This window comes from Bos mutus, chromosome 18 (genome assembly GCF_027580195.1).
Source record: "Bos mutus isolate GX-2022 chromosome 18, NWIPB_WYAK_1.1, whole genome shotgun sequence".
Lineage (NCBI taxonomy): Eukaryota > Metazoa > Chordata > Mammalia > Artiodactyla > Bovidae > Bos > Bos mutus.
In genome coordinates, this window is record NC_091634.1 from 27,037,058 (window position 1) to 27,053,366 (window position 16,309).

The 16,309-nt window shown below is 37.9% G+C and overlaps 1 protein-coding gene and 2 non-coding genes across 4 annotated transcripts in view; 2 read left to right on the plus strand and 1 right to left on the minus strand.

The window, feature by feature from the left end:
• The window catches only part of NFATC3 (nuclear factor of activated T cells 3), a 93,899-nt gene that overhangs the window by 9,464 nt on the left and 68,126 nt on the right, over nt 1–16,309 (minus strand). Inside the window, exons 9-10 of one of the 2 annotated variants that reach the window (XM_070388131.1) lie at nt 13,391–14,392; nt 3,161–3,264 (exon numbers count right to left, since the gene is read on the minus strand). In XM_070388131.1, coding sequence (XP_070244232.1) covers nt 3,164–3,264; nt 13,391–14,392 — 1,103 coding nt within the window. In that variant the 3' untranslated portion in view covers nt 3,161–3,163. The remainder of the gene's footprint in view (nt 1–3,160; nt 3,265–13,390; nt 14,393–16,309) is intronic. The other variant, XM_070388130.1, reaches the window with a different exon arrangement.
• LOC138991907 (U6 spliceosomal RNA) lies at nt 5,451–5,558 on the plus strand. The gene has a single exon (XR_011467802.1). It is a non-coding gene; the product is annotated as a U6 spliceosomal RNA (small nuclear RNA).
• On the plus strand, nt 10,063–10,134 carry TRNAC-GCA (transfer RNA cysteine (anticodon GCA)). Its single transcript has one exon. It is a non-coding gene; the product is annotated as a tRNA-Cys (tRNA).

The window sequence follows — 16,309 nt, forward strand, 5'->3', positions numbered from 1 at the left end:
ATAAATCTATAAGGTAATTTATAGGTAAATCATTAACAATCTTGATAAATACAGTACTTCTTAAAAACATTAATGCTTACAATTTCATGTTTACTTCCTTTTGAATGTATATATGCATGAATTTATTGATAATCCTATTCCATGAGGATAGGATTGGCTTTGAGTTGGCTTTATATTTTTCACCAATTTAAGGTAAAAACAAAGAGTTATTTATACCCCTCCTATACAACATTCTCACTTTCTCTCTATAAAGAGTAAAGTGCATTAAAAGCCTAGAACAACAGTCAACAGCCATCAACACCCGTGGTAAGAGGTTATGTAGGTCACAGCATTTGGCCCACTTGTGGCATCCACTGTCCTTGACTCCCATTACCGCAACACCTGGATTGCCTGTGTCACCACAACAGAAGTAGTCAGAGCCATCAGCAATATTTGCTATAAGAAAAAACTTTTTTTTTTAAATCCAAGAAATGTTCAAACTATAGTCCACTGAAATGCTATCTACACACAAGAATGAGGTGTCTGAGTAACACAGGCCTCTTCTTTAGAGCTATTTCCAATGCTTACGAATTCAGAGTTAGAGCTGGGCATGGTATGGTATGAAATCTCACCACCAGGTGGAGGGGCAGGGTAACCTAGAGCCCTGCCTCTGGAGTAGGCACACACACATTGTCAAACACACACCAGTTTAAAGGGTCTTCATAACTAGCATTTGAGCATCTTGATCATTTTTGTAAACTATTTTTAGGTCTAATTAGTCTCCATTTATGTATACTATTTCATTTTAAGCTCCAATCAATGAACATTCATAAAAGTTTGGCAAGTTCATCTTTTCTTCCTTTCCTTACACCCCAAGATTAAAGGTACAGTTCATTCTCTGGCTGAACAATTTTATGGAGATATTATTTTTTATAAAATGAAGGTACAATCATTTTCTAAATTTCCCTTGAAGAAACAAGAGACATTTGGAAGTAAAGGAATAGAAATTATTTTAAATGGATGAGAAACTAGTACTACTTTATGGTTTATTATTCTAAAGCAGAGTTTTCCTAAGATTTACTTTCAGGTTATTAGGTAAGTTATAAGAATACTATCTAAATAAAATACATAAAATACTGAACTCAACTATTAATTATTTTGCATTTATCAAAATCAGATTAATTTGCCTTTTCAAGCTAAAGATAGAAAAACATTCCTGAAAATTTAGAAGTCTACCTATGGTAGACTGCTACTGTCCTAATTCATTCTTCTCTAGTAACTGAGCTCATACTGAACTCTAGATATTTCCAGCTCTAGGACAGATTCAATTTACAGGCACAATGATCAAAGATATCCTTCACTTTTAACATTAGGTTTAACACTACTAGTAAAGGGAAATTATGACACTTTTTGTTTTCACAACTGACTGAGGGGGAGGTCAGTCCTGCTATTACAGGCCCTAAGAAACCTTTCATGTATGTGATACTATACTGTCATACAGACTTTTCCTCTAGAAGAAGTTGTGACTCAAAACATTCTACAAAGACAAACACTGAGTCTCCAGCTAAGTAAATAGTACACAGTTACTTGAAAGTACATTCAAGTATCAGCACGTGTGTTTTTCTATCAGCTAAAAAATGAAACGTTGGGGGAGGACCCCAAGACAAAAAACTTCTTTTCAATTTGGGTTAAGATGTGAGATTCTGAATTTTAGGCTTATCAGAAGACTGTCCTTTTCCTTTTTTTTAAATTTGAACATTTTCTCTGAGTAATCTTGTTCATTTCTGTATACTGTCGACTCCTAAATCTACTGTCTCCAGATCCCAAACCTGAGCTCCACAGTTGTAAACCCACACAACTTATTCCACACCTATGCTATGAATCCCACACGCTTGCCTCTTCAAGACCTTGTTCCATCAAATTTCTTCACTCTTCCATCTCTTTAATCAAGCTACCCACCCACCCTCTCCTAAGATTCTTCTCATCATTACTTAAATATGGGTAAGTCTCCATCTCAAACCAACTAGCAAATAAAAACCCTAGACCCACATGGCCCTCTATCTCTAATTTTTTTTTCATTGTTTAATATCTTAAAGGAATTATCTTCCCTGCCTGCTGTTTCTCTGTTCTTACCTCCTGTTCATTCCTTAGCCATTCCTTCACTCCACAGAAACACTTCTTACTAAGATCACAAGTGACCAACTTGTTGGCTTCATACATGGGAAGGGCAATGGGGTAAACACTGGGAGAAATAAGCTTTAATTTTGGTTCAGCTGTGATGTGACTAGGGCAACCTAAATTTTGTTCAACTGATTTTTCTCCACTATAATACTAGGAAATTCATTTAAATCCTGGTTATAACTCTCCTGAGAGTTTTAATTTCTTTTTTGTTGTTGGTTTCTTTTTTTACTATTTTTAAAATATTTATTTATTTTTTGACCATGCTGTGTGTGCTGTATGGGATCTTAGTTCCCCAACCAGAGGTCAAACCGTCCGCCCTTTTATTGGGAGCACAGAGTCTTAACCACTGGACCACGAGGCAAGTCCCTATAATTTCTATCACAGACTTTCTCAGGTGGCTTTGAGAGTCTTTGAAGAAAGGAGCTGTACGAGGGAAAGGGAGGGTTATGGTTGCTTGCTGAGGCAGAAAGGCTTGGCTCCCTCAAAAGCACAGACTCCTCCCAAATAGAGTCCCAGATGAAACTAACAGAAATGGAAAGATGGGCCTAAAGGGCAGGTTCAAGGGTAAATGATCCAAGTTGCCTCTGGCAAATGGCTAACATTTCCTGCTTTACTTCCATTCCATACTGCCTTATGTCAAAACTTAAAAAGGTACTCGATCAGAAATGAGTAGGCTTATACGCCTGATCTGCAATTACATTTACTCAGCACACAAGCCATAGAATTCATACAGATAGGCCTCCCTCTGCTTTGGTTTAATAAATCCAATCAAACACTCATTTTCCTTTCATTCAAACCCATACTAAAATTGTTAAGTACAAATGTGAGAGCCTGAGTGTGGTTAAATTTACAAAGCAGAGTGTTAAAGTTTAGCTCCAAAGATGACGAGTGGGCCCCTACCATGGATGCCCCCTCCTCTGTAGCACATGCAAATCCTGCCACTGCATGCAAATATCAGACTTGAGAACAAAAATAATCATACATTTCAATCAACACTCACCCTCTAGATTCTCCAGAACGGAGGTGGACATGAGAGCTCACTGTGGTTAGGCCATTTCTCTGCTGAACCTGATGGCTGGTGTTCCAAGTCAGACATAAACTGGTCTGTGTCAAAGAAGACAACATCACTACTGAATGGAACAAACCAGAGGGTAACAATCTACTACATGCCCAGCTTGTTTTTTTCTACAATCAAGAGGAATTTAGTTTTCCTTTACCTGCCAGTCACGGCATACAATAGCTCCCCACATTTTACTGGATAATATAAATACTGGAGTCCAGAGAGTTTAGGTTATGCTGATTTATTTTCTAAATTTAAAAGGGAAGTAATTTTTAAAAGTTACAGTGATGGTTTTCAGTGATTGTCAAGGATAGATTTAATTTTCAATAAACTAGTTTCCACATACTTGTCTGTGGCTGTATCTTTTTTTTGGGCCGAGATGTGTGTTATGCAGAACCTCAGTTCCCCAACCAGGGATCGAACCTGTGGCTCCTGCAGTAGAAGAACTGGAAGCATGAAGTCTTTTTTTTTTTTTTTTCGGAAGCATGAAGTCTTAACCACTGGACCACCAGGGAAGTCCCTCTGTGGCCACATCAGAGTTATTTGGGCACTTAATAAAAAATAAACTTCTGGGCTCTAGAGCACAGAATCAAAATGTCTAAGGGTAGGGGCCCAGAACACTATATGCATAGGTAAATTTGCAGGTCATGAAGGAATGTTTTTTAAACTAAAGTTCACATCTATTAGCACGTTATGAAATCAATAGAGTAAGCTGAAATCAGTATTAAAAAAATAGAACAAAATAGAAGATGGGCTACATTTTCTTTAATAAAGGTTAAGAATTGGCTTGTGAGACTTTCACATTAGTTGTAAGTTTTTTGTTATGTAACGGATCCATGCTATAAAACTTACTTATTGTTAGAAGTAGTCAAAATGTTTGAAAGTCACTGTACTCAAGAAGAGTCACTATTGTCAGTTTTGTGCTAATGGATGACACACTCAGATGCCCAGCTAAAGAGTCCACTATACAATGAGGCAGCCTCCTCCTCTGGCCTATAAAAAATTATTTTTGGCCTTTGCTGTATGAATTCAAATAAAAGGACATAACCTTCTATTAGAGTCTAGAAGAATGCTTATTTTATCGTGGAAGAGAAGAAACTGTACATAATCTCTGTGACCTAGCTGATACCATACCCTCCTCTTAGGCAGATAAAAGAGGGAAAACCAAGGAGCAGCCAATCTCCTTGCATTCTAGTGAGTGCAAAATGCAGTCTCACTAAATGGGTCAAAACAAAACACAAAAGCCAGGAACTCTTTATGCTTAGGCAAAATTTTTCTGCCTGAAGCTTTTTTATTACTAAATTTAAGATCACTCACCTAGCTTCAGGAGTGACTTAAGCATTATAGTACCTTCAAAGGTCTCCTTTATGAGGCTGCCCAATCTTCACAACTGAATCCTTCAAAACAGACTCTATGGTACAGAACATGGGATTCCAGGTAAATCAGCACATAAATTAGAAGAAAGAGAAGTCCAGGCCAAGATACACTGGGGGCTTTTGTGAGTTGGCTGACACAGTGGTACTTTCAGATTGTACTTATGGAAACTTGCAGCCCTCAAGACATTCTTATAGTTCCTTGAAACTCTGCTGCCAGCTCCAAAGAACAACTGATTTATCTCTATCACACAAACTTTGGCCAGACATTTAAAGAATTAATACTAATCCTTAAACTCTTCCAGAAGATTGAAGAGAAGGGAACACTTCCTCTCATTCTAAAGCCACTATTACCCTGATTATCAAGGTCAGACAGACACTACAAGAAAAGAAAACTACAGAATATAAATGGGAAAACATCCCATGTTCAAGGGCTGGAAGACTTATATTGTGAAAATGATAATACTACTTAGAGCAATGTATAGATTCAATGCGATCAAAATCCAACAGTGTTTTTGCAGAAACAGGAAAATCCCATTCTGAAATTCATATGGAGTCTCCAAGGACCCTCAAGAGCCAGAAAATGAAGTGAAAGTGAAGTCACTCAGTCGTGTCCGACTCTCTGTGACTCCATGGACTGTAGCCCATCAGGCTCCTCCATCCATGAGATTCTCCAGGTAAGAATACTGGAGTGGGTTGCCATTTCCTTCTCCAAGAACAGTCTTGAGAAAGAATAAAGATGGAAGACCAACACTTCCTGATTTCAAAACTTACTACAAAGCTACAGTAATCAAAACAGTATTACACTGGCCTCAGGACAGACATACAGACCAAAGGAATAAAACAGCCCAGAACCAATGCTCACTTCAGCAGCATGTATACTAAAATTGGAATGATTACAGAGGAGATTAACATGGCCCCTGTGCAAGTATGACACACAAATTTGTGAAGCATTTAGTATTTCTAAAGAATTTTAAAAGAGTGTATATACATACACGTATAACTGATTCACTGTGTTGTACAGCAGAAACTAACACAACACTGTAAACCAACTACACCCCAATTTAAAAAAATAGCCCAGAAACAAACCCTCACAATACAGGGTCAATTAATTTTCACTTTCAAACAAGGGTTCTATTGGATATACACAGGCCAAAGAATGGAAGCTGGACTCACCCCTCGCACAAATTTAATACAAAATTAACTCAAAACAGATCAAAGGGCTAAACATAAGAGCTAAAATTGTAAAACTCTTAGAAGAAAACATAGGGCAAATCTTTATGATCATGGATTGGGCAATGATTTCTTAGGTATGACACTAAAAGCACAGGCAATAAAAGAAAAAAATAAGATAAACTGTACTTCATCAAAATTAAAAGCATCAAAGAATCACATCAAGAGAGTAAAAAGACAATCCATAGAATGGGAGAAAATATACGCAAATAATTTATCTGATAAGAATTTTTTAAAATTAATTTTTAACTGAAGGATAACTGCTTTACAATACTGTATTGGCTTCTGCCATACATCAACATGATGGTAAGGATTTAATATTTGAAATATATAAAGAACTCCCATAACTTAATAACAAAAACCTAAACAACTCAACCAAAAAAAATAGGTGAAAGATCTGACTAGCCAGGTCTCCAGAAAAGATAAACTAATGACCAATTAGCTCATGAAAAAGATATGCAACATCATTAGTCACCAGGGAAATGCAAATTAAAACTGCCATGATACCACTTCACACCCATTTAGGATGGCTACTTTTTTTATATATATAAGTGTTGGCAAGAATGTGGAGATACTGGAGCCCTCAATGCACTATAAATGTAAAATGTTACAGGCACTGTGAGAAAAATACTAGTTTGGCAGTTCCTCAAAAAGCTGAACAAAGAATTCTACATAATTCAACAATTCTACTCCTAGAAAACCCAATGGAATTGAAAATAAAGACTCAGATACCTATACTCCAATATTTATAGCATCATTATTCACAACAGGCAAAAGGTGGAAACAAACCAAATTTCTTTCAACAGATATATGGACCAAAAAAATATGGCATACACATACAATGTAATATTATTCAATCATAAAAAGGAATGAAATTCTGATATACGCTTTTAACATGCTGAAACTTGGAACCATTACACGATGTGAAATAAGCCAGACACAGGAGGACAACTGTCGTATTCTACTTGAATGAGGTATCTCGAGAAAGGAAAGTTATAGAAATAGAAAGCTGAACAGAGGTGACCACAGGCTGGACTAGGATGAGATAATGAGGAATTATTGCTTCATGCCTATAGAGCTGTTGCTTAGGGTGATGAAAAAGTTCTCTAAATAGACAGCAGTGATGACTACACCCTACTGTAAATGTACTTAATGTCACTGGACTGTACACTTAAAATGGTTAAGCTTTGTGTTATACATATTTTACTGAATTCTTAAAATTTCAAAAACAAACTGGGTTTTCTCATGGGAAAACACTACGAAATGACTGAATGAGTTTTTCACAGCTCTGTCATTAACTCAAAGCAACACCCAGAGGATTTTTAGTGTCAAGTTGTTCAAATAGAGTAGCTACACGATGGGTATTATTTATGGGAACTTTTTGCCTCTGGAATTATTCATCATAAATATGTTTAAGGCTGGATGGCACATACATACCTCCCAGCAGAGTATTCATGAGAATCGTTGAATCCTAGTTAAAAGAGAACGTTCAGTATTATCTACCTTCCTCCACTTCTGAGTCCCTAAGTGACTAAACACCTCATTTGTGACCCATCCTCATCATTGGCTATGCATTTATTTATTTAAATATAACAAACACCAGTAAAATAAGCATACAGCAGGTGGACTAGAACACTGACAATATTAGCTGTGCTGCTCCTCCATACCAGCATCCTGATTCTCCCATCCAAGTTAATCACCTGAATCTTGCACTTATCTTTCCCTAGGAACTTGAAGGCAGGTTCATCTGCTTGTCACCTATACCGAACCACAACAGCTGAGGTCACATTAGAGTCCCTGTTTACAGTCAAATTAGCAATTGCCCTACATTCAAGATCAGCATGTTACTTCAGAGCCTGCAAGTGGCAGTGTCAGTTTTCACCCACAACAGCAGGTCAGGCTATATTTAACGTGTACCCTCTTCTCTGCTGAAAAGCTGCAGCTGCGATTCTGTTAGTCTGTGAACACAGGAGGACAAGAGGGAACTGAGGGATTCTAATGGAAAGTTCTCACTGGTTTCAGCTCAATCACAAATTAGAAGAACCTGCATTTAAAGGTCTAAGACTAGTTTAACAATATTATAATCTTAATTAAAAATGCTTAAAACACAGCTGTGACAATTTCTACATTTTTGTACTGTTTTAATGTATATCACTTGGTCCAAATCTGGGACATACACACGATAAAGCACAGAAATGTTTAGGAAAAATTACAGTTCCAGGCACACAAACTTTAACACTGGAGTAAAAACTCAGATGTAACACATGCTTGTCAAGCAGGGACAATGGTATTAATACATCTAGGTAACAAGGAAAAAAAAAGTAGCAAAGGAGTTTTGAACAATATTCTAACTGGCTGAATAAGTATATATTACAAGTCTTCTAAGGAGACTGCTTCAAAGAGAACATCAATTGGTTAAGGTTGGTATTCTGCTGTTGCTATTATCCCAAGGAATAAACCCCTCTGAGGAGGGAGCCACATTACTCTGAAAATGTTTCTGAGACTCACCTGAGCCTGGAAGATTGATGTGAGGAACCCAAATCACCTCAATGAAACCAAACAAGGATAACTGCAAAGTTTAGTCTTGGGTTCCAAAAACAATACATGTAAAAATCCACGGAGGTGGGGCATGGGGTGGGGATACAAAATGGACATGATTCAGTTATGACTAATGACTAGTGCTTATGATTCACTAAATTAACAGCAAGATGGAACTAAGAAAATCCCCTGACCTACACCAAACTGATAAAATTTTCTGAACAAGGAAGGTGACAGCCCCAATCCACTTCTGAGCTGGCTAGAATGTTGCCTTCTGGATACGGCACTATGAAAAGAACTAAACCCCAGGGTTCAAACAAGGGAACAAGCATGTTATTAAGGCTGAGGGAAGGATGAGATTGCTCGAGTGTTTTTAACACTTAGGAAAGAGATAAAGATTTCACACACATGAAGGATTATTACAGAAGAATGATTAGATTTGCTCTGTATGATTCCAGACACATCAGAGCCCACACAAAACAAGGGCAGCTGGAACTTAAAAGGCCCTGAGATGTTCCAAAGAGCTGGAGAGGAAGAGACTAACAGGAATATAATATTACTAGGGACACCAGATAATGAATTCCAGTGTGAAAAAGGAGGGTGGAATAGAGAGGCTTTAAGACTTCATCTCTAATGAGAATTTAAAAATTTTTTTTCTTTTATTACAAAATTTATTTGCTCACGTTACATAAAAGTGGCTGGGAACTATGTTTCTCTTCACAAATTCTTATAAAGAATTCCACCTCTAGGATGGATTACTGATACACCTCAAAGAAAACAATGAGCAGAGAATCAAAACAATCATCCTTGTGCAGGATGTGTGAAAAGAAAAACAGCAAGACAGCTCATTTCTGATAAGTTACTATAGAAATCAGACTGGATACTTTCCATACTTGTTTCACAACACCATATGCCTGTTCATTAATAAAAACATCTAAGGTTAACAATAAAGGTATATGCTGCTGCTAAGTCGCTTCAGTCGTATTCGACTCTATGCGACCCCACAGACAGCAGCCACCAGGCTCCCCCGTCCCTGGGATTCTCCAGGCAAGAACACTGGAGTGGGTTGCCATTTCTTTCTCCACTAATGAGAATCTAAAATTTTAAGCCCTGGTCCCTCTCACAAACCAAAGCTCTGCTGAGAAAATAGCATTTTCTCTCATCTATTCTGCTGCACAGATGCTACTCTGCGGATGCTCTACATCCACAGTTTCAGACTACAGACTGATGAGAAACATGACTGCAAATACTGAAAAAACTCCTAGAGTCCTGAATTAGGAGCTCTGATTTGGGTTTTATTTATTTTTCTGACTTGGGTTTTACTCTGCTATTAAATCAGTGTTAACCTGGATGAATACCCTAAGCTCTGTAAAACTCAGATCCTCTACCTATAAAATGAAGGAGCTGTATTATTTTCAATTCTGTAAGTCTTGAATTTCCAAGCTGAGGTGCACTAATATCTTCTCTATTAAATGTCACTGAATTTATAATAAAAAATTAAGGTGTTAATGTCTGCATATCTAAAGGTAACAGACAAGTTTGAATGAGTCTTGACAAATTCTATTTTAATTAGAAATCTCAAAAATAAAAAGGATATTTGCTTTAATCTTTGATTAAAAAAAGAAAGGGGTAAATAAATATAAAACAGAAACAGGATTAACAAAGTTATTAAGATTAGATGATAAATATATTTTTCCTTCCCTGGTGGCTCAGAGGTTAAAGTACCTGCCTGCAATGCAGGAGACCCAGGTTCAATCCCTGGGTTGGGAAGATTCCCTGGAGAAGGAAATGGCAACCCACTCCAGTATTCTTACCTGGAGAATCCCATGGACGGAGGAGCCTGGTAGGCTACAGTCCACGGGGTCGCAAAGAGTCAGACACGACTGAGCAACTTAATTTACTTCACTATTTAACTAGTATAACACAATTAAAAAAAAAAAATTACTCATGTCCTCTAGTTGTAGAGTGGAAAATTACTCTGTACTTAATGCTTAGCACAATACAGAAAAGTTAAAATAAAATCTGAGCTCAAGTTAACTGCGAAGTTCACTTTAAGTAGTATACTTTCAATCACTTTTGGTATGTTTCATGGCTAACTTTTTTTTACTCTATTTTATTAAACATTATTGTTAATCTCCTACTGTACCTAATTTATAAATTAAATTTTATCATATGTATGTATACTTGTATAGGATGCTCAGGCGCTCAGTCATGTCTGTTTACAACTCCATGGATTGTAGCCCACCAGGCTCCTCTGTCCATGGGATTTCCCAAGCAAGAATACTGGGTGGGTTTTTATTACTTACTTTTAAAGCTTATCATAAAGTGGACATTCAAGTACTACAGAGTTCAAGGACTATGAAATACATAACTGTCGTTTTTTAATGAATTTATATTAAAACTCTGCAGAACCGTAGGATTTTCTAAGCATCTAGAAGTTCACCTTCAAAGGCAAATCTAAATAACGTAATCGATGAGTCAGTTGGCAAATATCAAAAATTCATTTTAGAGTTCATGTTAAGCATCAAAATGCAGAAATTATACATCTAAAATGTATAATCCAAGATATACAACCCATCCAAGATATACAATCCAAGATGCGCAGGAGTGTATTTTAATCCCCGAAACCCCTCTTTGATTACGGCTAGCGCCACTGAGCTCCTGTCAAGTCTCCTGACGGGTGGCAATGAGGGAATTCTGCAGCCAGTCCTTGTCCTCTGTGGGGCTGCAATCTGGGAACTTTGCTTAACTGTGAATGGGACAAAACGGAAACTATTTTACTTGCCCTCATAGATCTCATTTTTCCAGATTCTCTGCAATACATTTTCACATATTCAAAAGATGAAATAAAATCTTCATAAAACCTTTCTAAAAGTTCCAATTTACTGTGCCCCCAAATCACTCAGTCTGTAGTAAATTATAAAGAGTAAATTCCAGTTTTGGTGTGTTTTTAGAAAAAAAAAAAAGTCTTCACTTGGAAAGAAAATGAGCTGGAATATCCCATGAGACCTGCTTAATAAATCTTGTATCTTCAGTGCCATTACTGAAGAGGTAGGTTATCATACTCCAGGTCTCACCCTATGTTTCAGAGACTAAAATTTTAAACATGAACCCTGAAAGCAATACTAGTGTGACCAATCAGATGCAGTTGTGTACACACAGTCATGCAGAGAAATTCTACACATGCATTCTGGATAATGTTCCACTATTCTCGAGGAATGAAAAAAAAGCCTGAGGGATCCCATTAAGCACTCAGTTCTAACCATCATGGTCTGCTACTGGTGGGGGCAGCTGCAGTGCTGCAAAAGAAAAAAAAAAGACTAGACTGAAAAGATCTGATTCCAGTCTCAGCTCTACAACTTACCAGCTATGTGACCTTCAGAAAGCCTAATTCCCTAAATGAAGCTATCTAGAGGATTCAGAGCATCACCAACTCAATGGACATGAGTTTGAGGAAGCTCCGGGAGTTGGTGATGGGCAGGGAAGCCTGGCATGCTGCAGTCCATGGGGTTGCAAAGAGTTGGACATGCCTGAGCAACTGAACTGAACTGAGAGGATTCAGTAAGAGTTTAATTAGACAACAATGCTACGAAAATTATAGGTTTTGCTTTAGTTTATTATACCTTTTGTTTACACACAAATGACCTGGCCAATCCCCTTGGCGCTTTGAAAGCCATCCTCTTCTTGCCATCTGCCCTCCAGCCACAGATAATCATGCTTTCCCAGACACAGCTTTATGTTTCTGCTTCTGTTGTCTGATTTTCCCTTTGATTCTCATTTACTGATACTACACTTGATCTTAGCCAAAAGGTTAAGAGGTGATTGATCCTCATTTACCGAAAAATATACTCATCCTCCAAGACTGGCTTAAATGTCATCTCCTCAAGGAAGCCTCTCTGAATCCTTCCTATAGAATCTTTCACATCTTTTTGCTGATCTCCTAATGTGCTTCTTTTATATCTTGGTTGTAAGTGACTAAGACCTACTGGATCATTGTTTCCTCATGACATTGTATCCTCATTTAATATGACAGTAAAGCCGTGGTGTCAAGTTGGGGATAGGGGTAGGGGCTCCCACATTTTATCATTTTATTTATCTTCCTTTTCTCTTTTGCTTGGAATTTGGAATTTAACACCAGCTTTGCAACCAAGGAGTAAATAGCCTCTCTAGATGTATAAAGGAGAGGACTGACCTAGTGTTAACTTTTCAATAGATTACAGAATGAGAACTAAAATTCTATTTCCATATTTCATACCGAAAAAATGTTACAGTTAGCTTTCACTGCATTCCTATTTAGACAGTTTTTCACTACCATATAAATGACAAAGCCAAGAATAAACTCTAAAATTATTACCTGAAAATTCTATCTTGGGGATTTTCAACTATTAATACTGCAGAATCTGCTGTCCAATTTATGATTTCATAAAATCAGAGGTCTACACACCAACTTGTTACATTTATATAAATAGCTTCTTTTTATCATGGTGCCAACAGTTGTACCAGCAGCAGCAAACCAGTCTGGACTTGTATCATCATCACTATCTGACTCAGCAAGCCGGCAGGGCCACAGAGAAGCAGGTTCTTTACTTGTGAAGAATCTCCTCAAGGACAGGAACTCTACCCTGATACATTTCTAGTATTTCTAGCATCTAACTCTGTGTCTTGCAAAGGGATAGGACTCTACAATGTTTACTGAATTAACATTTCTGAATTCCATTCTCTAGACGCTGCGACCTCACTATATGTTCTAGAAGAAAAACTGCCCAATAAAGCTCACATCTTCAGTTCCATCACAAATAGGTGGTAGGTTATTACTCAAGGTCTTAGCCTTCACAACAGATATAAGTAGTAAAATAGACTTTAAAGCATGTATGTTCATGTCTATCTCTCCAGAATCATATATTAACATATTTCTAGTAACAGCCCAACCATATGCAATAAACAATCGATGGTAACTTTCTCAAGACTCTTAAGAGAAGGAAGTTCCTGAATCGTCACTGCTTCAAGAACATAAAGATGAACTTACCATCATCTAAAGTGATGTCCTGCAGACCAATTGTAGAAAAATTAGGTTCCTGCTCTTCAGGTTCAGGTTTAATGTTCACAGTTGCCTCATCAGGTGGAAATGAAGCTGGATCACACAAACTGTGACATAATAAAGATGAAGGTGCAGAAATACCTCCCTGGCCTGTACTTTGTGCTTGAGCTGAGTGCTGTCCAGGATGCATTCTGGTGGCTAGAGACGGTGATGAGGCAGTTCCTGAGCTAGGAGAATGGTAAGGCATAGGCTGCAGCTGAGGAGATGGTGGCCCAGAAAGTGGCGAACTGGCCAGGGGATGAGAGGCTGCTGGGGAAGCGGTTGTAGCAGTCCCTGAATGTGAAGGACCATACATAATGGGTTGTAACTGAGAGGAAGGCTGACCTGTGACCTGATCGGCCACTGGAGAAGAAAGAGATCTTTGTCCTGTGTTTGAACAATGGTATCCCATTGTCTGCAGATGAGGCAGGGTCTGCACAGAATGAGGTGTGTGGGCTAAGAGATGTCCTGTTGAGCCTGAATTTGAAGAATGAAAAGGTATGGATGATGGTGTGTGACAGCCAAGATTTATTAAATTAGGAAGAGTTGCATCCTGCTGAAACAAAACTGGATCAAATTCTTGACTAGAGGCAGCATTAATAGGAAGACACGTTGGTCCATTGAATACAACATTAGTTTGCATAGGCTGATAGGAAGACCCCATAGGAGGTGTTGGTGTGACTTGAAAAGGCTGATGCACGACTGAAGAAGATATCATATGCTGTTCTTTACCAGCACTTTCATCCCTACACTGCAGCTGTGGCAGATGGGATGCAGTTACCATGGATGCATATGTTTGCTGGATGGGACAAACCAAGCTTCTCTGTGCAGACAGTACGCTGTCATGTAGGTGTCCTGTATCTGAGGAAGTCCTCTGAGTCTGGGCAGGATGAGGCAACGATGGAACTGAAGATAAGTCAATCTCTTCTCTGTGTTCTTGCTTCATCAAAACTGAAAAGGAAGCGATTAAAGCAAATGTTATTATATAACACATAAAATAATTATGAATAGTCTTCATTCTAGGCTATACAACTATATCATACATTCAAGTCAGGGGTTAAAAACTCAAAAGGCTTCAGGGAAGCCAGATAATTTAACCATATGTTTTTGCTTATACATTATGGATATCTCTGGAAAGATGTACAAGAAACTGGTAACTGTTGGGTTTACTACTGGGAAGGGAAAATAGGTGAACAGGAGAAGACTTACTTTTTACTGTAAAAAGTTTTGGGGCCTTTTGAATGTTTCTCACCATGTATATATATTATCTATTTAAAAATAAATAGTTTTTTAAAAACCTGAAGATCTTTATTCGGTAGAGATTATTATTACCCTGCCTCACAGATGACTATACTGAAGAGGAGATTAAAGACACTAAGATCTCACAGCAGCTAAGTGATATCATAAGGTCTTGAACACAGGTTTCTCTGCCTTCTGATTCTTGTTCAGGTATTTCAAGTTTGGTTCATTGTGTCTACTGGCTCCTGACCTCTCTAATGTCTTTTTTCTTCTGCCCTTAATGTCTTGATGTACTTACTTTTCTTCGACTTTGGCAGAACTAGAACTCTGTCCCTGCACTACTGGATTTTTTCATCTTTCACTTTGCCTCCAACTCTGGTCTCAGGAAAGCCACAGTGAATCCTATACCCAGAGTCATATTTCTACCTAAGGAGGGAGAATACCCAAGAAAGCCTATTCTCATCCTTTAATCCTGAATGAAACAGCTGGGATCCTTGGTTACATAAATGGGTGGTTATCATGTACTAAAAAGGACACAGAGGGACTGAAAACTACAGCATAACATCCACCTTTTTGTGTGTGTGATCTAATCCTTATTTCTACATTCCTGACCAATATTTGGGTATCCAGTCTGAGAACTCTGTTTTACTAAATCAAGTGCATGTTCACTCTGCCACATCAAGAATTATTCTTTTGGTCTATAAGGAATTCAGACTCCAACATGATGTCCTCAACACTGGTCTATGGTAATTTATTCTTGTCTGGAGGGAAATACAGTTAAACATATCTTACAATATCTACAATGAGACAAGTTTTGGAAACAGATTAATTCTACCTTTTGTATTATACAATCTATTTCTCAAATTTAGAATGTTGAAGAACAGAGGAATCCAGAAAAAAAAAAAAATCAACTGGTCTAGTGGTTTTCAAACCATGAGAAGTCTCGCACTCTTCTTCAAGTGATGGATATAGAATAGGATCCAAAGAGTAAAAGCTCTGGACTTCCCTTTCCAGTGCTAAAAGAGCACCCAAGCCAGCTTTATTCTCATAATATTGCTATTTGCATAAGATTTTTTTTGAAGAATGTGTGCTGTGCTCAGTCACACCTGACTCTTTGTGATCCCCATGGACTGTAGCCTGCCAGGCTTCTCTGTCCATGGGATTTTCCAGGCAAAAATACTGGAGTGGGTTGCCATTTCCTCCTCCAGGGTATCTTCCCAACAACCCAGGCATCAAACCCATGTCTCCTACATTGGCAGACAGATTCTTTACCACTATGCCTCCTGGGAAGCCCTTATTTGAAGAATAAAACAATCCAAACAATTTGAAAATCACTGTTTAGTATTATATCCTCTTTTACAGAGGTTAGGCAGTAGATACAGTCTGTGGCAGAACTGAGATTTGATCTTCTGATTTTAAGGCATGCTTTTCCTCCCAATCAAAACAACCAAAATATAAAAGTCAGTTTACCCAGTCAACTATTTAGAATACAGACTATACCCTCCCACAAGCGAAATATTATATATGAGAGTTTGACTCTAATACTGTCTGAAAAATCCCCATGATTCCAAAAACCAGAGCTCAGATGGTATCCCCATGTACAAATAACTTCTGCTGGACTTCAGAGGG